This window comes from Cricetulus griseus (assembly GCF_003668045.3).
Source record: "Cricetulus griseus strain 17A/GY chromosome 1 unlocalized genomic scaffold, alternate assembly CriGri-PICRH-1.0 chr1_0, whole genome shotgun sequence".
In the NCBI taxonomy this organism is placed as follows: Eukaryota; Metazoa; Chordata; class Mammalia; order Rodentia; family Cricetidae; genus Cricetulus; species Cricetulus griseus.
The window spans coordinates 223,484,349-223,508,708 of NW_023276806.1; the positions used below are offsets into that span (position 1 = coordinate 223,484,349).

General features: G+C 39.1%; 1 protein-coding gene across 1 annotated transcript in view; it reads right to left on the reverse strand.

Annotated features, from left to right (window-relative positions):
- Cntnap2 (contactin associated protein 2) overlaps window positions 1–24,360 on the reverse strand; it is a 1,481,094-nt gene that overhangs the window by 825,678 nt on the left and 631,056 nt on the right. Inside the window, exon 11 of the mRNA XM_035451404.1 lies at window positions 7,584–7,690. Coding sequence (XP_035307295.1) covers window positions 7,584–7,690 — 107 coding nt within the window. The remainder of the gene's footprint in view (window positions 1–7,583; window positions 7,691–24,360) is intronic.

Sequence of the window (24,360 nt, forward strand, 5' to 3'; positions counted from 1 at the left end):
TAGTAAAAGTTAGAACATATTGCTGGGTCATATGACAGCTCCAGCTTTGGTTTCTCGAGGAGCCTCCAAATTCTCATAGCGGCTGTGCTAATTTGCATTCCTGCCAACACTTCCACCCCCCCACATCATTGCCAGCAGGTGCACATTTATGTTTAGTGCAACACCATTCACGACAGTCAAGGCACAAAATCAGTTTAGGTATCTACCAACAGATGAAGAGATGCAGGGAAAGTCACACACACACACACACACACACACACACACACACACACACACACACACACACACAGTGTACACACACACACACAAACACAATGAAATTTTACTCAACCATGAAGCAAAAGCAAAATGAAAGCAACTGGAGATTGTATTAACAAAATAAACCAGATCCAGAAAGCAAATAACACTTGGTTCCTCTCTCATTTGTAGATAACAGATTTTACATAGACACAAAAAATCATGTATGTGTATATTACATATATACATGATTATATATGTGAATATACATATGTAAGTATATATATATTATATATAATATATATATATATATATATATATATGACATGTATACATATGACATGAAAATAAAATCAAGATTAGGAAACCAAGCAAAGAATAGTGAGATCATATAGGGTGAGAAAGGGGCAGGTATAAGAGGTGTTTACATGGTCCACTTGTATCAAACTTTATGATGTTCATCACTATGTAAAATAAATGCATCCCAACAAAATTTAAATTTAATAACTTGACTAGATTTATTACTAAACTTGTTATACCTTTGCATACATACATACTTAGACAGAAAAACCAGAAGGTAACAACAAACACTATGACTGGAACTTGAAATTCTAGTATTTGGAAGGCTGAGACAGAAGGACCTTGAGTTCATGGGTAACTTCAGCAGCACAGTTAAGGTTCATCTCAACATGAAAAAGAATTCATTGAATGTTCAAGAGGGACCTGAAATTCAGAGAATTAATGTGATTTTGTGTAAGATAAAAATAAAATACAGGCTGATAATTGGGGTTCAAGCTTCAAGCTGAAGATCAGAGAAACAAAGCAGCCAAGGCAGCAGAACTTACCTCTACCCAGCTGAAAGGGCAATCCTGTCTCCAGGAATCCTCAGAGGCAAAAGCCTCTCAGATCCTGTCTCTTCCTCCTTTCATTCCTTTCTCTGCGCAGCCATATCCTCTTGTCTCCACCTCCCTAGTGCTGGGATTAAAGTCCTGTGATCCCAGATGCTGAGATAACCATCGTATGAGCTGTTTCTTTTAGGACTGAATCAATTTCATGCAGTCAGTGTGACCTGGAACTAACAGAGATCCATCTACCTCTTAATCCTGAGTCCTGGGATTAAAAGTGTGTAGCAGCACCGCCTAGCTTCTATAACTAACTTGTACAGTTGCTTGGCTATTTAGATCATCGGTGGCTTTAATAAATCATGAACAGTATATCTCAACTTGGAGGCAGGATGAAATCTGAAGCATGTTGTTTTACTGCTGTTTATGTCCTATGGCAGGTGCTGGCAGACCTCACCTTTCTGTGTATCAGTGTGAGCAAAATCCACCATGATGTACCAAGAACACTTGAGGAAAGAAGATTTTAAAATGTGGGAGACAGTCATGTCTCAGAGCTGAAGTTCAGCGTGTGAAGGTGGGCCCCTTTCTGTGGAGCTCAGGCTCACACCAATCTTGGGTTTTTCCTCATCTATGACTTCTTCATGTCAAGAGTACACACACAGTACTTACTATGTGATGAATCTGAAGTGTGTGATGTCCATCTTACTGTTATTTCACTGATTTTAAAGCATACTTTTGTCATCCATGGAACAGTGAACATGTTCAAACTATGCATGTGTCTTTCAGCATTGCTCGGCCTTCATCTGGTAGATCTCTGTGCTCTTTGAGCTAAACTCAGCATCTTTGTTGCATTGTGGTTTACAACTCAGTGCTGCATAATTGTTTTAATGAATAGGAAAAAGTCATGATGTGATGTAGTATTCTATTCAAATATTTTATTTGCTGATATAAAATCTCCTGTGTGAGTTCTCAGCATGATTTTATATCTAGGCTATTCCTGTAATAATTGTCACTGACTCCCCTGCCATTCATTAATCAACATTTCCTCCTTTCTCTATTTTTCATATTTAGTTCTACTCACTTGTGTGGTTTGACTATCTTCAAAACTTTCAAAACAACCCTTGGATGCTTGTTATAGTCTGTGTATTTGTGCATTCTTTAAGTCAGAGCACATCCACAACACACGTGTATGCCCATACAATAAAGGTTATGAATAAAAAGATCAACAAAACATGGTACCCCCTTCTTCCAGAAATTACAGTGCAATGGAAAAGGACATTATTAATAAAGCACAAGTATAAAGGCAAAATTTCCACTTAAAGGGGCTGTATGTCTTAGAGAAAGTTGACTTACTTAGTTCCAGACAATGTCTCTAAGGCAGTGAATCCTGACCCGATATCTAGAGCAAGAATAGAAATGTACACAATATGCAGAGGGAGAAGGCATGCAACTGCCTTTCAACAGGGCCAGTGGCATGGCGAAGAATAAGTTGAAGGTCAGGGCACATAACTTGCAAACGGAAAGGAGAACCCTGGGACCAAAGGGTGAATGGGAAGGAAATCATAGTAGAAAGTCAGGTTGTCATAGGCATAGCCACATTAAATAGCAGATACATTAAATAGCAGATACACTGGCAGTCAAGGAAATTAATGCAATTCTGCAAGGACAAACTTCTAAACTTATCTTAGAGACCCAGCAAGGTTCTCAGTGACTTCTTGGTTTTGTAGCAATACCCCAAGTTGTCATCAGTGACCAGGTGTCATAGTACTGGGAAATTTGCCTGTGCTCTAAGTTACTGTGACTGGAGCAGGTGAGGTTACATTCTTTTAAAATATTATGCTTTGAATAAAATTACTTATAAGAATACTGGATTATAAACAACATATTATGAGATAGACCATATAGTATGACTCAGTTTTACAAACATATTGACCTTGAGTAATTGTTCCAGCCAACAGCACATGGAATAGTTGCTTTAGCAATCTTCATGCTCTCCCTAGCAATGCAATGCCTGGGAAAGGTTTGAAAGACAGATGTACAGCAGCAGGAGAACCTATTGCCTTTTTAGGATTTCTGATCTCTGAAATGCCACAATTTAAAATTGGAAAGGACCTATGCAAGTTACCTAGTATGTCTCGTTTTATTCCACAGCAGTGTCATTTCTGGGCCACCACCTGTCCCTTAATAAACAGCTAGGTATAAAAGCATTTTATCTCAGAATACGTATCTAATATTTTAATGTTCTTAATAACTTCCATTCCCAAACATTCGCTTATCTTTGTCAGATGCCCAGATTCTATCTTTCACCTCCCTGTTTAGATGTATAGCCTAAAGGTTTCATGTGATTATAATAAGTCTGGGAAAGGGAAGGCAATTCCATATAAAGGTCATAGAATAGAGAAGAATAATTGATTCCTACGAGAACACAAAGTACCACAGCATGAGGGTGAAACTCTATTAAGCCCAGAGATGAGGGATAGCTCCTTGAATTTAATTTATGTAAATAAGGACCATAATCTTAAAAGTTTAAGGAACACATGTGGGAAAATGAGATGATAATTAGATCCTGAGGAGCATTTGGAGCACTGGGAAGGAAGCCTGGAGACAACTGAAGTGTGTTTATGGAGAGCCATTAGAGGAAGGCCACAGCTGGAAGTGCGTACAGAGTTTGGTTTTACACATTCTTACAGTTTAGAGAGGGAGAAAACAGTGGTAAGTCAGTGTAACACCAATAAGCCAGCAATTCATGAGCCATCAGAAACACACACACTAGCCATCTACTGATTCCTTTCTTGGGGATTTTCAGGGCATGCTATGGTGGAGTAGCTCCTAGAAAAGTCACTAAAAATGGAAGGTCTTCAGAGAAAAAAATTAAAATACAAAATGCTAAGAATGGATTGTGTGCAATATTCATCACCAACTGTTTCCCTTTGGTCATGTTTAACAAAGCCCAGCTTTTTCTGTCCCAGGGTTTCACCACTTCTAGAATGGCATCCTGACCTCCTATGAGTAGTGTGTCAATGGCAATTGTCTGAGTCCTATGCACAACTTACGGAAAAGAAGATTTAAGGAGTAAACAATCAGGTGTAAGAGGTATTAAAATTGGTTTTGGAGTCCCTCCATTCTTCTGGAGAAAGATGCTGTGGAAACCAAGCAACGCTCATCAGCCCCAATCTGCCACAGAAATGACAGTCAATGAAGAAGAGTAACGCAATGGAGGACTAATTGTGTGGTCTGGACAGTCAGAGGTTCAAAACAAAGCACAGTCCCTCTGGAAGGGGTGAAATGAAAGAAAGTCACTGGGTGCTGCACATGGCCAAGCACTTCCAGTGTCCCCAGGTTCCATCTTAGTTAATCATGCCATAGTTATTATTACAGGCCATTTCACCAATGAGAACACAGAGACTCAAAGAGTTTAAGCAGCCAATGACACAATAAGTTTGTGATGGGGACAACTGAAAAGCCAGCCATTATGATCAGGCACAATGGCTTGATCACAGGTACTTATTCAAGAAATTCCTATCACTCCCTCACTAAGCCAGGATCAGTCTAGAAAATGAGCCAAAGGGCTTTTGTAGACTAATTGCAAGGATTGAAACTCTACCAAAAGTATGGTTTGACTTTAGTTAGCTACTAACTAAATGGAAGCAATACTTAACTTGTATCTCCATCAAACTAAAAACTACAAGGAGAATAAGAAGCTCTACTGTGAATACACTGGCCTTTGAAGAGTAGGAGGGATTTCAAGCAAACCTTTAGTTGATAGGAACAAGGAAGTCTCGGAGAAACCCCATGACTTTCTAGATGGGTACACAGCACTACATGGACTTAGTGGCAACTCAAAATTTTCCATTCACTCACAGCTAATAACACATATAATTTTTTTACACATTATGTGCTATGTGTCAGATTATCTCGATTTTTGACTCATCCCTAGTGGGAGTATTAAGAAACACACACACACACACACACACACACACACACACACACACACACACACACCGTCTTCAGGTACAACAAAGCAAATATCCTTCAATGACATAAAAGATAAATGCCTCCATACAAAAACTGTCTTGAAGAATGAAAATTGGATTGTTAACTTCTTCTCTTATACTAGTTGAATATTCAGGATACTCACTGTATTGAAAGAAGACAACAGATTGGGTTTTCATTCAGGAAATGAGTGCTTTGACTTTTACAGAAAAAAGAATAGAACTGGGAATCAGCTAGATGAAGTTCCAGGACATGGGGGCTAGCATGTTTGTTTACCAGGACATGGAGCCAGCAGGATGGGGCCTCAGGACATGGGGACTAGCAGGATGGTGTACCAGGGCACAGGGGCCAGCAGGATGGTGTCCAGGACATGGTGCATGAGGTAGTTTTCCACATTCATTTTTGGAACTGGCCAAATATGAACATATCCAGGGTCATTCTGGCACTTTCAGTTATTGCTTTCAAAAGTCAAATTCAATTACTCAGTTAATAGTATGTATTTGTAAAATTGGTCTTTAATGATGGGAGCAAGTATCTCAAAATTATTGGCTTTTCAATTCAATATCAAACAATCAATGAGAGAGGAGACATTTATCAAAACAACAATTTCTTGCTCTTTGATTCTAGATAGAATTATAGACACAAAAATCTCATGATTAAACAAAGTGTTTATAAGTGATTATGTGAAATATATGGGCAAAAGGAAGGCTCCTGTCTTGACCAAAGTCACTTAATTATAGATCATGTTTTATATATGAATAGCTACTGATCATTTTGCCTGCATGTATGTATATGTAATACCTGCATGTCTGGTGTCTGCAGTGTCAAGAGGGCACCAGAGCCCTTGTTACAGACAGTTGTAAGCTGCCTGGTGGGTGCTGGGAGCCAAATCTGGACCCTCTGAAAGAACAACCAGTACCCTTGACCTCTGAGACATTTCTACAGCCCTGAACATGAAATGGTGAATCTTTATTCATGTGATTTGATTTTTAAATGTCTCCTCATCATTGTTTATATATTTTTAAAATTAATTTGTTACATTGTGTGTGTGTGTGTGTGTGTGTGTGTGTGTGTATGAGTGGACACGCAAGAACCAGGAAACTCAGATGATAACTTGTGGTTTTCTCCTTGTACTATGTGGATCCCAGAGAGGAAATTCAGGTTTGGTAGCAAGCAGCCTTATTTGCTGAGGGATCCCACTGACCCCAATGAAAGTTTGTTTTTATTTTTTTAATATCTTGATTATTAGAATCTCATGAGACAAATTTATAAGTGAAGAAAAATAAATTGTAAGCAGCTTTTCATAACATAGGTTTATAGCATAATCTAAGCATGATTTCTTACTGCACAATACTAAAAATAGCAACATGGAAAGGCATGGGCAACTATATTGCATTTTTACTATCCCCAAGACATTACTCAGAGAATGTTTTGTTTGTTATTCCAAAACGTGAAATGAAGAATAATCATTAGAGAATTTAGATTTGAGTTTTTCTGTTTTTGTGAAACAAAGTCAAATCTCTGTTTTCCTTTCCTTTTCCTTCTTCCCTGCATGCATACGTCATGCATACTCACACATGTACCCATAGCCATGGACATACACGTGCATATACACAGGAGCATACTCTGTACTTATACACACATATGTTGAGTGCACACTATTGTACACAGTACTCATGCATGTACATGCACACACATAAACACAATTCATATCCGTATGTCAGATAACAGGTGACTCCCTTCTCTTCCAACTGTATTTTATGACAGATCCATTTTTCAAAAATTAAAACATCAGGACATTTTCAGGAAATTAATATTACAATGGCAGAGTTAGAACTTGTTTTTAAATGCTTAAATTAAATATTTTAATTTTATCTAACAATTCAGGATAATGCTGTGTGAAATAAATCACAAATCTAATTTACCCATCATCCTTGTAACTTACTTTTTACTTTTAATATTTTAAAAACTGTGTTCTTGGGATTTTATTTTTTATGTGTAACTTCAATGGACTCTTCCACTGTCTGACACATTGCTTTGATTTAAAGATAATGAAAACAAAAAATAGGGGGAAAGCATGAGACAAGCATTGCTGAGAAACTAAATGTTCCAATTATCCGCTCTCATGTCTCTTTCAGATGAGTTGATGAATGAGAACCCAGTTAGCAACGTCACACTAACCAATTCCTAAGCAATCTCTTTGGACAAGCATGCCTCAGACACAAGACGGGAATCCAATCTCAGCATCCCAATTTCACATATGGAATGTTGGACGTGTCTGTCCTTCTTTAGAATCATTAGACAAGAAAGAATATATTTTGACAACTAGAACACCATTTTTTTTTGAAAAATTAGAATGCACTCTTGAGGATTTTTTTGTTTTGCTTTGTTTCCCCAAAGAATGAAGCAGAGCAAGATGTGTGTAATTCAGGTTGCTATGCTGTAAAGTGTAGCTGAAGACCATGATTCTCATGCAATTACAAGATTAAAGTGAGATAAATTGGCACTCACAGTTGTGGCAGGTGGCCCCGCTGTATCCTGTCTCATCACAAGTGCATTTGAAGCTGTCCCATGTTTGTGAGCACTTCCCCCCATGCTCACAGTGATTGGGCACACATCTGTCAGGAAAAGAGACACAGAAATAAACCAACAAGAAAATGAGATTTATGGGTGGCCAAATTCCAAGCTGTTTGGGCAATATATCATTTCAATGCCAGGTTGCCTTGCTGAGGCAATTAATCCTTGTTAGTTTAAGCAAATTAATATGATTCATGATGGAAGGTGCCAGGCACACAAAAGATGATGTATCACGGGCCTGGTGTTTCCCCTTTTTGAATAAACCATAGACATTATCGAACAATTGAGGGGTTCATTTGCATGTCACAGATTCATTTTAATTTATTCTACGAAGGACAAAGATGCCACCTAAGAGTCCGCTTGGTGAGAAATGGAAGATGACCCATCTGACTTTTTGTCCTATTTTTTTTTAACAAAAATATAGCAGTATAAAGAGGACCTACCAATGGGTTTGCCACAACTTGGGGTTTGGAACAATGGCAAAAACAACAGGGGAATATAGAAGCCTCAAAAATCTCCTATACCAGTCTGGATAGTTAAAGATGACTACCTAAAATGCTTGCAAGCATAAGTTAGAAGGAAAAAGCACACCTGTATACAAAGTTTTACAAGGTGGATAATTATAACTCATTAATTTTTCTGAACCTTGATTTTCACCTTTGGAAAACTGGGCAATTATACCTATCTTGTGAATACTTTAGAAATATACAATTATTAATTTAAATTTTATTTTTATCTTTGATACTATATATGTGTTTATGTGAAATGCCACTGCCCACAGAGTCCAAAAAAGAGTATAGGATCCCCTGGAGCTGCAGTTAAATATGTTTGTGAACTGCCTGGGAACCAAACTTGGCTATTCTGCAAGGGCAGCAAGCACTCTTAACCATCAAGTCATTTCTCCAGCTCCTCAAATTTTACTTTAATGCTGATACACAGAACTGGGAACATTGCTCTTATTAGTGGCCTACTGTGCTGTTTCAATGTGTTATTCTGTTTGTGTTATGATTAAGGCTAAATATATCTACCTCCTAAATGTTTATCACTAATGATGAAAAGTATTCAAAAGTAGTTTCTTTACTTCTGAAGTATATAGAGCATGACTGTTTTGTCTAGTCGCCACACACAAGGATGTCTTCCTCCTATCTAACTCTAGCCTGACTGGCTGTGGTCACCATAATTTAACCTTTGAAGTAGTCACCGTTTTCAATGAGATTGTGTGGCACCTATATTTCTGTGTCTCTATTTAAATCCATCTCATCACCCTGTGATATAATGTCTTCCTTTTATATCTAAATAGATTTCCCTTGTATACATACATGTACCATGTTAAGTTTAGAGACAATGTTCATGAAGTTGATAATTTTTAAGTAGGAACTAGAAGTCCAACAGGTGGGAACTATACCCATCTGGATCATCACTTGCCAGAAATAATTTCTTACCTTGACTTTCCCCTAAAATTAGGGTTGGAATGTGGTTTTAGACACCCCTGCATCAATTATACACTTTCCTGTCTGCTCATATTAGCTCTTTTCCCTTCTCATCTATTCTACTCTCCAAATTCTCTACATCTTTCTTCTATATAGTGAACATTAAGATGCTCAGTCTAAAAGGGAGAATATTAATATGAATTGGCAATCAAGTAAGATTTTGATAGTTTAATCAGAAACACCTCAAAATATAAATCCCCTCCCTGTTTAAAACAGCAGATTCTACAGTGATGTTTCTGGGTATTGGATTGATAGAGAGCCATCCTGTGGGGAAACTTTTGCTCATAATATCCCAGTAGTTACTAGCTATAAGAACTGACCTATTTAGTCTCAGCGCCCAAACTTCCCAATCTTTGCTCTTGATTTCCCATCAGCCACTCCTAAAAGCAGTTATAGTAGAGCACACAGCTCGGTATGCCATGGCGAATGTGCTTACTGAAGTAAATGCATTGTAAGTGAAAACTATAATGAGGGCAAGAATGGAAAACAACACAGAATGGGCAAGAGAAGTAGTATAGAACCTCGTAGGAAGCATTCAGTGAGCTCGGCAGGTACAGTTTAGAGCTTTAAGTTGAGCATCTGGATCATGAAAGGAAAAAATAAGAACGATCATTATTGGGTTGAAATAGAAGATAAGCAAAGGCACAACCTTGATTGGCTAGGAAATTCACATTACTCTCAAAAGCCACTTTCTCGACTGTGATTTGGTTTTGGTTTTATGTAGGCCACAGAGATTAGCCTTCTCCAATGATCTCTGAATCTAATTGGAAGTTGAGGGTAGAGCAAGAGTCATGCAAAATATCAGGAGTCCTTGGATGAGCCGTGGAACAGATAGAAAGTGCTGTAGAAATTTGGAACCTGGGTTAGTCAAACATCAAGGCTAATTAGAGGATGTAACTAAGTTGGGGATATTTTATCTGTATCTTAAAAAACAGGATGAAATATGATGATTAAAGTATTATAAAATGGTCGTGGCAGAATAGGACAGAAAAGTGTTGAAAATGAAGTGTAACATCAAGTGGCGGGTGGTCCTTGTTTGTCTGTCATGGCCATTTGCATGACCACTACATCCTACAAAATTCCAGCATGGCCCTCTCCCCCCACCCCCTCCCTGCCTTGGCTGCTTACAATCAACAGTCCTCATTTTCCACATCATGAAAGAAAGTGAATGAATTCAGACTCCTGACATCATAAGAAAACATAAATGATACTTAACCTTGAAATTCAGCAAAGAGATATCCTTTTGGTGTTACATATAACTTTCCAAATTCTCATGGGTTAATATTAGCTCAGTCTGGTAGTTAAAGTCATTTACATCAGCTCATCATACCAATGAATTCAGGAAAAGACAGTGCAGAAGTGGGCAAGGGAAATCAAGTTGGAAACTATGTATGATTTCAATAATGCTCCTTAGAGAACGATAAAAAACGTTAAGTGTGAATTTAATCCCCATGAGAAATAGAGAACCATCACCGAGAGCGAAAAACTGTCTGCTCCTACCAGTCTGCAGCGCAGATTCCTTATTAAATAATAGTTTTCACTAAATAGATTTTCATATCTTAATTTAAATATTTGCCTTTTGCCATTTAAAAATTTAAAACTAGCATTCTCCAAGTGTAGATTCTAGTTCTTAATGGTAGAACATCACATATATTTCCAGAACAGGTGGATTCATATGTAATCTCATACCTAATATCTTATCAGTGTATTTCAAACTGTTAGGACCAGCGACCAATAGAAATAAAAAAAAATACTAACCTAATACTCTAATTAGCATTTCTTTTCTTGATTTCCCATAGAACATCCCATAGAACATGTATCCAATGCACTGTTAACACGTTCAAAAGTAATTTTTTTTGCTGTATCCATCTCTTCTACCTTCATGCTCCCTCAGGGAAGCGTGTTTACTTGGAGTTCTTTGCATAATGGGGCACCTGGCCCATACTCAGCATGACTGGGGATGGACACAGAAGCATGAAATGCCACAAGATTGTACCACCACAGACATAAAAATCACTTCAGAGGCAATTGTCTCTTTGATTTGGAGGAAAACAGATTAATTTTACCTAGGATTTTAGTCTTAACACAGATTTGCTCTAATAAATCATTTTTTCTAGTGGGCCATAGGAAATGTATAATTTTCTTCCTAGTATGTGCTAGCTTGAAAGTTTGATTCACATCAAAAATAAATCAAAACGATTTGACTGCTTCAACTTGAGAAGGCTTTGGCCCAGGACTGGGAACATGCAGGACAGAAGTTGACAGATGTCGATTTTGCTCTTATCAGAAAGCTCTTGAAGAAGTCGTGTGGGCAATTACCCATTCCAGACAGCCTGCTGTCCAAGACTCTTTCAACTGGATTTATCCTTCTAGTTAAAATCTTGCAAGGTGCTTGAGAATACGAATGCATTCTTTAAGCTAGACTTCTTATCTCTTCTCTGTGAGCTGCATGCATGTGCATGATGTATTTCGGAAACTGTTCACCACCTCTGACTGTTCCTTAGTTCTTCCCACAACTTCTGCTCAACTTCATTTCCTCTATCTTCTTAATGATCCAGTGAGCCCAGTAAGAGCTCACCATCTATCCATGCGGGTGGAGACATTCTTTAGAGCAGAGTCAAGAATCAAGGATAACAGCCTGAAAGGAAACTGACTTTCTTTCCATCAGCAGCCAACAGCTGTTGACAGCGCCTCTGGAGGACCAGCTGGCCCTTTCCCTTCTATGCTGGGATGTGAACTGCTTCACCTTGTAAATGTGCTAGACAGGTGACCTCAGCTGCTTCGGGTTCCTGAGTGCAGGGTTCTTTTTTTTTTTTTTAATTTAAACGAGAAACAAAAATATCAATCCCAGTTCCCTCTCCTGCCCCTGCTCGCCACAGGCCCCCTATCCCATCCCCTTTCTGCTCCCCAGGGAGGGTGAGGCCTTTTATGGGGGTTCTTTGAAGTCTGTCATATCATTTGGGACAGGGCCTCGACCCTCCCCCATGTGTCTAGGCTGAGAGAGTTTCCCTCTATGTGGAGTGGGCTAACAAAGTCCATTAGTGTACTAGAGATAAATGATGACCAACTACTAGAGGCCCCACAGATTAACCAGACCTCCAAACTGACATCCTCTTTCAGGGGTTCTATATCAGTCCTATGCTGGTTTCCCAGGTATCAGTCTGGGGTCCCCCTTGTTCAGGTCAGCTGTTTCTGTGGGTTTCTTCAGCCTGGTCTTGACCCCTTTGTTCATCACTCCTCCCTCTCTGCAACTGGATTACAGGAGTTCAGTCCAGTGTTTAGCTGTGGATGTCTGCTTTTGCTTCCATCAGCTACTAGATGAAGGCTCTAGGATGGCATATAAGGTAGTCATCAATCTCATTATCTGAGAAAGACATTTAAAGTAGCCTCTCCACTATTGCTTAAATTATTAGTTGGGGTCAACCCTGTAGATGACTGGACACTTCCCTGGGGCCAGATTTCTCTTTAAACCTACAATGGCTCCCTCTATTATGGTATCTCTTTTCTTGCTCTCCTCTATTCTTCCCATGACTCGAACTTCCTGCTCTATCATGTCATCCTCTCCCCTCCCCTTCTCCCCATTTCTTTCTCCTAACTCCCTCTCTCCTCCTCCCATGCTCCCAATTAGCTCATGGGATCTTGTCCCTTTCCCTTTCTTTGGGGGACCATGTATGTCTCTCTTAGGGTCTTGTTTCCTAGCTTCTCTGGTGGTGTGGATTGTAAGCTGGTACTCCTTTGCTCTATGTCTAAAATGCATATATGAGTGAGTACATACCATGTTTGTCTTGTTGTGTCTGGGCCACCTCACTCATGGTGGTTTCTTCAGCTTCCATGTGCCACATTTTCTCCATCCATTCTTCAGTTGGGGGCATGTAGGTTGCTTTCAGGTTCTGGCTATTACAAATAATGCTGCTATGAACATGGTTGAACAGATGCCCTTGTTGTATGAAAGTGCATCTTTTGGGTTCTTGTCATTTTAGAAGATAGTCTTTAGCCTCACGACTCCCTGACTTTGAAAATCTTTCTACTTCTTCCTTGGCAGTTTATGCGCTCTCTGGGTAGATGGTATAATACAGGTTTCCCATTTATGGCTGAGCAACTTCATAGACACTTCTATGTGCAGTGACCACTTGTGAGTCACTGCATTAGCTGTTCTCCACAGCAAAAAGAAGCAGAAGCATTTCCAGTGAGGACTGGAAGCTGCACTAATGTCTGGGTTTAGAGAAACCCATTTAGAAGGAGGTTTGCTAAATGAATTTTTAAAGTGAAACTTGTTTGCACCCCAATACATGAGGCAATTAAATGCTATGACTTTAAAGTTTCAGTGTGTGTGATTCCTTAGTATAAAATGAATCAAAACAGACAGCCTGTTTGGAAGGATGCAACAATTCAATTCAGGGTTATAAGGACAGTTGCATTTTTATTGCGCCCAAAACATCTCTTTTATTTTTGTACTTGATTTCAATTGCAAAACATTGAGGAAATTGGAATTCATGACTACAAGAAATAGCCAGCAGTACCAGATTTGTTTGTTGATGGCAGCTTCCTGGTTTATGGGCACTACTGAATCAGCCAGAGAGAGAAAGAAGAAATTTTATCTCTTGTATAAAACAAAATGTTTTTCTGACAGTATAAATCAATTACCTTGGTAATCTTCAAAGGGGTTTAAAGGTTTTTGTTTTTATCTCTATATTGTTTAAAAGATTAAATAAGCCTGGGTATGGATCTATGCTAGAACTTCAGCCTTGCAGGCATAAAGCCCTGGTTTATTCGAACCTTAGCATTGTCAAAACAGTAAAATCTTTGCTGTAGCATTAAGGGCACATTTGGTTCTATGGAACCCAGTAGCTTGCTTACAAGGATGCTGAACATTATCTACCTAGGAACATGCTCACACTTACAAATAAGAAGAAGCAGAGCGTGTATTGCAAGAGATCCTTGTCACTTATCTCCTAAGCCCAAGTCACTAAAAAAAGCAGTGTTTTCCAAACTTTTATGTGTGCGGGATTAACTTGAAATTGCGGTGAAAGCAAGAATGTGACTCGAGCCCTAGGTGGAGTGTGAGACTCCCAAGTCTCTGGTTTTGCTTCTGGGGTTTATCAGAAGATCTGTCTTGGAATAAAAAGATGCAAGCTCATCGAAGTTCCCAGCATAGGGCATCCAGGGAGTAGGGGGTGCTGAGGAAGTGGAGACACTGACAAAACGGAGGAAACAGGAAGAAGAGTCGACCTATGTCACCAGGGAAATGTAAGCTAGTTACTCATTTCTCCCAAGACTGCTTTTGGGTTTCTTGTAGTGCTTTACACACATTCTTACTTTTTAAAAAAATGATCTACTGGGTTCATTGTATATTTTGGAGATCAGCCCTCTGTCAGATGTGGGGTTGGTGAAGATCTTTTCCCATTCTGTGGGCTGCCATTTTGTCTTGCTGACTGTGTCCTTTGACTTACAGAAGCTTCTCAGTTTCAGGCAGTCCCATTTATCAATTGTTGATCTCAGTGTCTGTGCTACTGGTGTAATTTTCAGGAATCGGTCTCCTGTGCCAATTCGTTGAAGGGTATCTCCCACTTTCTCTTCTAGAAGATTCTGTGTGGCTGGATTTATATTGAGATCTTTGATCCATTTTCACTTAAGTTTTGTGTGTGGTGACAGATATGGATCTATCTGCAATCTTCTGCATTTCCGAATCCAGTTGTGCCAGCACCATTTGTTGAAGATAATATCTTTCTTCCATTGTATAGATTTAGCATCTTTGTCAAAAATAAGGTATTCATAGGTGTGTAGGTTAATATCAGGGTTTTCAATTCCATTCCATTGGTCTACCTGTTTATTTTTGTACCAATATCAAACTGTTTTCAGAGCAATGGCTCTATAATAGAACTTGAAGTCAGGGATGGTGATGACTCCAGAAGTTCCTCTATTGTACAGGGTTGTTTTGGCTATCTTGGGTTTTCTGTTTTTCTATATGAAGTTGAGTATTGTTCTTTCAAGGTCTGTGAAGAACTGTGTTGGGATTTTGATAGGGATTGCATTGAATCTGTAGATTACTTTTGGCAAGATTGCCATGTTTACTTTGTTGATTCTACCTATCCAAGAGCATGGGAGATCTTTCCATTTTCTGGTATCTTCTTTAATTTCTTTCTTTAAAGACTGAAAGTTCTTACTGTACAGGTCTAGCCACCAAAACACCAAACAATGAAATTAAAAATTGGGGTGCAGAACTAAATAGAGTTCAGATTCCTCAATAGAGGAATCTGAAATGGCTGAAAGACACTTAAGAAAGTGTTCAAAATCCTTGGCCATCAGAGAAATGCAACTCAAAACAATTCTGAGATACCACCTCACACCTGTCAAATGGCTAAAATCAAAAACACCAATGACAGTCTATGCTGGAGAGGATGTGGAAAAAAAGGAACACTCCTCCATTGCTGTTGGGAGTGCAAACTTGTAAGACCACTCTGGAAATTAGTATGGTGGTTGCTCAGAAAAATGGGAATCAGTCTACCTCAAGATCCAGCAATTCCTCTCTTGGGCATATACCCAAATAATGCACATTCATACAAGGACATATGTTCAACCATGTTCATAGCAGCATTGTTTGTAATAGCCAGAACCTGGAAGCAACCTACATGCCCCTCAACTGAAGAATGGATGGAGAAAATGTGGCACATTTATACAATGAAGTACTACTCATCAGACAAAAAGCAATGAAATCTTGAAATTCGCAGGCAAATGGATGGAACTAGAAGAAACCATCCTGAGTGAGGTAACCCAGTCACAAAAAGACAAACATGGTATGTACTCACTCATATATGAATTTTAGAAATAGAGCAAAGGATTACCAGCCTACCATCCTCTTCACCAAAGAAACTAGGAAATAAGGACTCTAAGGGAAAAATGCATGGAACCCAGGAATTGGAAGGGGCAGGAACTCCTGAGCTAATTGGGAGCATAAGGGTACAGGAGAGGGAGCTGCCAGAATGAGAGGAGGACAAAAGGAGAAGAGGAAATGGAGGAGCAGAAATATTGAGTTGGGGGAAGAATAGAGGAGAGCAGGATAAAAGATACCATATTAGAGGGAGCCATTATAGGTTCCAGGAGAGATCTGGCACTAGGGAGATTTCCAGAGACCTACAAGGATGTCAGAACTGACAATCTAGGCAATGGTGGAGAGGATAACCTAAATGAGCTTCCCCTATAATGAGACTGATGACTACTTTTTATGCCATCCTAGAGCCCTCATCCAGTGGCTGATGGAAGCAGAGGCAGACACCTACAGATATACACTGAACTGAACTCTGGAACATAGAGGGAGGAATGAAGACCAAAGGGGTTGGTACCAGGCTGGTGAAACCCACAGAAACAGCTGGCCTGTACAAGGGGGAGCACATAACCTGGAGGACTGTCTGGGAGGACAGTACAGGACTGATCCAGACCCCTGAACATGGATGTCAATTAGGAGGCCTCCACACTCTATGGGGACCCTGGTATTGGATTAGTATTTTTCCCTGGTGTAAGAAGGGACTTTGAGAGCCCATACATGTGAAGGGATACACTCTCAGCCTGGACACATGGGGGAGGGCCTCGGCCGGCCCAGGATCATGTGGTGGGCTTTGGGTGGGCTTTGGGTAGCCACTGTCGAGGGCCCTACCCTGCTTGGGGAGTGGAGGGGGGATGGGGTGTGGAGTAGGTTGTGGGTAGGGAGGAGGGGGTGGGGGGGGAGGGGAGGGAGAGGGAGAAGGGATTGACATGTGAAACAAGTTTGTCCCTAATTTGAACTAAAAAAAAATACAAAAAAAATGATCTACTGGGAATAGCATACAATAGTCTCCTTATCTCATTTAGTAAGCTGAATTACTTCAGAAGATGACTGTGGACTTTGTGTCCACCATGGCAGGTGATGACTTCTTACAAAGGCCTTTTGCCTCACCTTGACATCAAGTTCATTCTGTGTTGTCCTTCCCAGGCAGTTACCAAGCTTCCATAGCTGGTTCTCATGCCTATACCCATTTTCAGATATTTGATTTGCTTTTAGGGTCATACAGATTTTATCACTGCTCATTAGCATGCCTTGTTCTAAATTTGAAAGGGAAAAGAGACCATTTTCTAAACCATTGGATGATTATGTTAAATGATTTGTATATTAGCAATCCCATGGAAATTATCCTGAATGTATAGTTTTTCTCTTCTTACAAATACCAAATCTTATTTTAGCTTTTGAAGAAGTCCCTGAGAATGTTTGAATGCTTGAGTACTGGCATGGGCACTTTTGAATTTCAGAGGTACTCCAATAATTGGGTAGGGTCTCCTTCTATGTTAATTCATATATTGAAATTTCTGAATTAGTTATACTTCAGTTCTAGCTGAGGTTGTATGTGTTGAGAGGTGTATATCACTATTTCATCCAAATGGAAGTTATATGGAGAAATACTAATCACGCCCAAGCACAATTTAATAACCCGTTGCTATGTAACTTAATACTGTAGAGATACTAATGTTATATTGATGGGGGCTTTTCCAACAAGTATTTATTTATGGAAATACTTAAGTTCAGAGATATTTATTGTACCTCCTACATTATACCCAAAGTTGACATTAAAAACCAATCAAGTAGGTTTGGTCTATATCATCCGGCCATTACATATTTCTGGAAGAACTCTCCTCATCACTCATTGTATTCTTAAAAAATGAGCACCTAATCTTGGCCTTTCTGCTTCATTGTTTTCTATTTTATTTTAGTATAATAAACCAGAGAGCCCTTTATCTTCCTTTGTTAATGTACTTAGAGTTTTTTCTTTTACAATCAGCTCCCTATGGTTTTATGAATAAAACATCTTTACAGTGATTACGCTCATAGGAGAATAATCTGCAGGATCAGCAATACCTTCACCTGTCTCCAAGCCAAACTGTATTGAACCTAAATAAACACCAGCAAGTTTCTTCTTAATAAGTAAGTTTCCTCCTCATGGCCAGACATTCTAAATGATTTCTAGAGAAGCAAAGAAAAGAGTTTCATCTTCAGAAGACTGTGCTTATATCTGAAATGCAATTCTAAGTAGGATCTACCTATCTCCTATCTATTTATCAATCATCTGTCCAGTTATCCTTCATCCATTCTTTCATCCATCCATCCATCCATCATATCTTATCTATCTATCTATCTATCCATCTATCTATCTATCCATCTATCCATCCATCTATATATACATATCCACCTATGCCTGCCTACCTACCTATGTACCTACCTATCATCTACCTATCATTTATTAATCTGTCCATCTTTCTGAATGCCTCATGTCTGCTTGTGACATAACACTCAAAATACTGACATACTCTTAGGGTCATAGAGTACCTGTATATGGGAGTGCAAAGGTTTATGGAAAATCCATCTTTGAAATAAAGCTTAGATTTGGTAACCTGGAAGGATGAAACACTTTTGACATGGAGAGAAAGTACGGAAAACCTGCCATTTGGGAAACTGCCAAGTGCAGTTAAGAAATCTGGAACTGGTGAGGCTAGCAAGACTGGAATCTCTCTGAAGGAGATTTCATATGGTGGAGTGGAGCAATGCCCAACAGCCACCCTTTCTTTCCCTTCTCTCTTAGCCCCACTCTTCTTACACTCACATGTCCTGCCTCCTTCCTGTGACCAAGGTCCTTTTGATGGGCAGACTCTATCCACCTCCAAGGGACCAAAAGAAAAGAACCAGGATTTGTGATAGAGGCATTAAGCTAGTGCACATTGTTTTCTTCCCCTCAGTGTGTGAACTGCTTTTTATAGCAACATAATTTATGTCTTGACACAGAGCCATCTGTGATGATGATAAAATTTGTCAGGGTTTCTTTGAATTTTGGTGGCCTTCTGACTAAATCCAAGGCAAGGGGAATGTAAAGTGCACACCTGCATGAACTCTAGCAAGAGTTCAATTTTAAAAACTATGTGAACTATTGTACCTTTTTTTTCATCTCTTCAAGACTCTTTGTGGAAATCGACCTGTGTAGATTAGCCTTGAGAGAGTTATCCCATAACATGTGAGAATAGCAAAGAATAACATGTAAGTGTTCTGAGTTCCAAGTAACCTGTCAGCCCTGATCCTTCTAAGCATATATTTGTTTGAGAGAAGTACATTCCTGTACAGTTATTTGTGTGTTTTTTATAGCCACAAACCCATTCTAGCTCAAACAGAGCCACAGTTAACTCTACTCAGGGGTTAACTACACTTTGCTTCTCATTGTGATATAGTACACTTGGAGGTTGCTGCTCTTCAAATAGTTGTGTGTGGCCACATATGAAAAAACACTGCAAACATCTGAGCCAATAGTTACCAACTGTCGGTATGCTGCTTGAGGTCATCTTATTAAGGTTTTTATATTACATTTAAATTCTGGAGACTATAACTTTGCTTTTTAGTTCAGTATATATTGAATGAGTCCTACTCTGTTTAGTGAACCTTGCTGTACTGGCTGGTTTTGTGTGCCAATATTACACATGCTAACTCATCAGAGAGGAAGGAGATTCAGTTGAGGAAATCCCTCTATGAGATCTAGCTGTGAGGCATTTTCGAATTAGTGATTAATGTGTGAGGGCCAGCCTATTTGTGATGCCATTCCTGGGCTAGCTGGTGATCCTGGCTTCTATGAGAAAGCAATCAGAGCAAGCAAATGGGAAGCAAACCTGTAAGCAGCGCTCCTCCATGGCCTCTACTTCAACTCCTGCCTCCAGGTTCCTACTGTGTTTGAGTTCCTGTATTTGATTTCCTTCAGTGATGAACAATCATATGGAAGTGTCAGCCAAATAAACCCTTTCCTCCCCAACTTGCTTTTTGGTCACATTATTTTGTCACAGCTATGGAAACCTTGACTAAGACACTAGTCATGTATCAAATTTCCTTACTCAGATGTCTCTTTGCATGAAACAGTTTTTCAAGGGAATTGTGTGATGATACATAGCTCACTCATGTCTAAGATTCTGACCTATTTTCATAAGCAAAATGAAGCTAGAGCATTAGGGGAATATGTGTACAGCTATACAATCTTGACTCCTAATAGAATGTCTTAATTAATTAGAATTACTAAGCATGGAGAGACATGGGTAAGGTGAGACCACAAAAGTAAAGTTCTTATTAAACACATATCATATATATATATATATATATATATTATATATATAATATATATATTGTGTGTGTGTGTGTGTGTGTGTGTGTGTGTGTGTGTGTGTGTGTTGTATGAATGTGCACACATGTACATGTGAATGCTTGCAAAGAGACCAGAAGAGAGCATTGGATGCACTGAAACTAAAGTTACAAGCAGGAGTGAGTTGCCACACACGGCTATTGGGAGCTCAACTTGAGCCCTCTGGAAGAACAGTAAGTACTATTAGCTGCCAAGTTATCTTTTCAGATTACATACACATGTTTTTAAAAAGATGAATAAATGATATGTGGCCTAGAATGCAATGAAAAATATAAAGTCAAGGTCAGATGTTGTGTCAGCGTTCCATGGAGAATAACATAAAAGACTACAGTAAGATGAAACACCCGAGAGACACAGAACTAAAGGGCTACATTATTAATCCATTACTGGGGGGGTAAATTAATTTAAAATGGCTCAGATATCCTGTGTTTAGGAATCAGTGATAACTGGTGACATTTTCAGCATGAGCTAATGAGTTTTCTTATACAACAAAGATCTTTTAAATCCTATCAAAGCTTTTAGGATAGTTCATTTCACATTTAAGCTTCTACTTTGCTTTTTCTATTACCCAATAAGCTGGATTTTGAGTGATGTGCAATATATAATTCCACGGAAGTTATTAAGTTTTATCTTAGCCCCCCTCTGTGTGTGTGTGTGTGATGTGTGTGATGTGTGTGAGTGTGTGTGTGTGTGTGTGTGTGTGTGTGTGTGTGTGTGTGTGTGAGTGTGTGTGTGTGTGTACATGTACTTGTGTGGGAGCGGTAGCAGAGTGACATTAAAAAGAGGTGCAGGAAGTACTGCAATAGAAAAAGAAATCTAAGAGCCCAGTGGCCTAGAGGAGATCAAAACATTTCTGGACAACACATGGCCCTCATCGTCATGAACTCAGTGAAGTTTCCAGTTACCTGTACAGGACCTGAATTAGGACTGCACCTGTCAACATACAATTATAGACAGAGGAAGGCTCTCGGCTAACTGTTCACCATGTAACTATTTTTTGCCTGTAGCTGGTGAGCAAAGGGAAGTCATTATCTACAGTGTTGAAACTAATAGTGAGTTCCTCATGCTCTAATGTGTAGCCCCACACTCATACTCAAACAGACAAGAATATGGAGTTGGAGAAAGGAAATTCTAGGGAGGAGAGGATGTTGATGAAAAGAGGGGAAAAGAGAGTGGGAGGTAAAGTGTGATCAGAATGTTTTTATATGTAATGTATGAAAATTTTCAAATAAACTTAACACAAAGGAATAAAATTATCTAAAATGCATTGAGATTTTTCTCAGTGCCATTTTCTCTAAGTGTCAGGTTGGAGTTGCCTGTGTCTAATCTCTGGATACCCTTTATTTCCCCCACCACCTGCTAGAGCTTGAATTACTCCAGAATGAATAATTCAAAAGAGAAATTAGGAAAAGTTTCAGAGTAGGTGAAGAATGGGAGACACCGAGTGAGGAAGACAAGAGCCAGAAAGAGGAAGACCCAACTGATGCACCAACATTACTGACAAGGCATTAGAAAAGTCCTCACAAGTTCTAAAGGCTATAGGGAAAATTATACCCTGGGATCTGCTATATTCTAAAAATTGAGCAGAAATGAAAGCATGAGGTTATTCTCTGTAAGTTATAAAACAGCATAATAGTAGTAGTTCTGTACAAATTATAAGCTAATATTGGCACATTGAGAGAGATGCATTGGTGGAACTGGGCTGAAGACAAAGAAATAAATTAAAGGCAGCTATGAATTAAATGCTAACACTGTTATGCTGTCAGTGAAGAAAATGGATTACTTAATTAATTATGAAAGTCAAATAGCTGCTTGCCTGGGAAGGAGTAGAGTGATGTCCCCTATTGCATTCCTCTGGATAGTTCAAGATATAGGAAAATATCAAACACGAAAAGGGAAAATGAAAGTATATTTTTGTAATCTATTAATATGGAATATATGTCATATAAAGACCCTTAATATCAAAGTCATAAAGCTTCTTTTTAAAAAAAATTCAGCATATTCTCTTTGTGTTTTTCTTATGTAATGAATTAACATAGCATAGTTGTTCCCTTGTATCTATGGGTAAATGTTTCTAGTACCACACACACACACCAAAATATATAATTACTTATATAAAATACATTGTATTTCCTTTTTATTGCTTGTTTTACCCTTTTATTAATACTAGATTGTTTTTCTGTAATATACCCTGATTATAGTTCCCCCTCCCTCCACTCCTCCCATTTCATCCCCCATCTTCCCCTATTCTGATCCACTCCCTTTCTATTTATCATTAGAACAGAACAGATTTCCAAGAGATAACAACAAACATTACAAAACAAAATAAAACAAAACCATCACACCGAAGTTTGATAAGGGAACCCAACCAAGGGAAAAGAGTCCCAAGAAAAGGCTTAGGATTCAGATGGGTGTGTACTTGAAGGTGTGTGTTCTAGTTTACTTTTCAGTTGCTGTAATAAAACACCAGCTAAAATAACTTAGTGGAAGAAACCATTTTCTTTGGCTTCCAGCTTACAGGTCATCTTGAAGGGAAGCCAAATCAGGAACTCAAGGTAGCAGCCTGAATGTAAGAACTAAAGCAGAGACTACAAAGGGGCCCTGATTACTGGCTTTCTCAACTTGTTCTTATCCTCTCAGGCCCATCTGCCCATTGCCTAGGTGTGGCAATGCCCACAGTGGCCTGGGCCCTCCCAAATCAATTAATGAAGAAAGTCCACTGTAGATATGCCTATATGGAGACACACAGTGGCATAGACATGTCCACTGGAAGCAATTCATCAACTGAGGTTTCCTCTTCCCAGATGACTTTAATTCGTGTCAAGTTGACCAGAACTAGCTAGCATAGTGTGCATGTCCACATAGGCAAAAAATAACCATAGATTTCATTCCACAATCACTGCCTATTTTTCTTTGAGATTGGGACTCTCAATGTCTTGGAACTAACCCAGTAGGCTTGGTTAGATAGCCAGAAAGCTCCCAGTATCTGCCTTCCCTGTGATGAGATTATATGCCTGTGTTACTATGCACAGCTTTTTAAGCATGAGTTCTGGGAACTGAACTCAAAGTCTTTAAACTTTACCAACTAAATCATATCTCTAGCACAAAATATGTATGACTTTTAAACACAAAAATCTTTATTGTCAATCACACTCAAAGGATCATGCATTAAACTTTGAAATTTTGTTCTTTCTCCTTGACACATAATGGGAATTTTTTTTAACCTGCTCCTGTGCGGAGTGCACACTGTTCAGAAGGCAACTTAGTGAAGTCTATTTAATTTCACATTTGCACACATTGTAACCCAGCCATTTCATGCTTCAGAATGTAACTTATAAATCCACAAGCACACTTTCACAAAAGTGTGGTAAAAAAAAAAAAAAACAGGTTTATTGCAGCAGTTTTTGTTTCAGACAAAACTCTGGGGAAATATTACCAGCTAGGAGCATAGTGGTGAATTAAGGCAGTAGGTACAAGGAACCCCTGACAACTTTCAAAGAGACAAGGCAGATCTTTGTATAGTTATAACCATATGCTCTAAGATACATTTCCAAGGAAAAGACTTAAGATGAACCCATCCATCCATGTTAATAGTGTCTCCATTTGTTTAAAACGAGGATTGCACTGTCCTGAGAAGGATCACAAGGAGGATTGGACTGTAGTGATACATGGTAGTCCATCAGGTCCATTTGCCTATTGTGGTAGACACCCCTGCAAAATTTATTCTTTGTTTCTGCACTGAGCCCCATGAGGCAGGTAACTAGAGACATTGCCAACCCTTTGGTCTCACTATGGGCTCAGCTTATGAGAAACATTTCCCAGAGTAAAGGAGGAGGAAGGAAATTAGTCTTCATTTTTCCAGTTCTCTCCTTTTGTGGTTATCACAAGTGACGGTTCTCATAGTCAAGCAACTGTCATTTAAGCGCATTCAGCTGGGCCCCCTTGCAAAAGATAGTTTGGGTGTGCTGAAGTTCACATTTCCGTTTTGAAAACAGAGCAGGGCATTCTCTTCTCTCCAGAGTATCC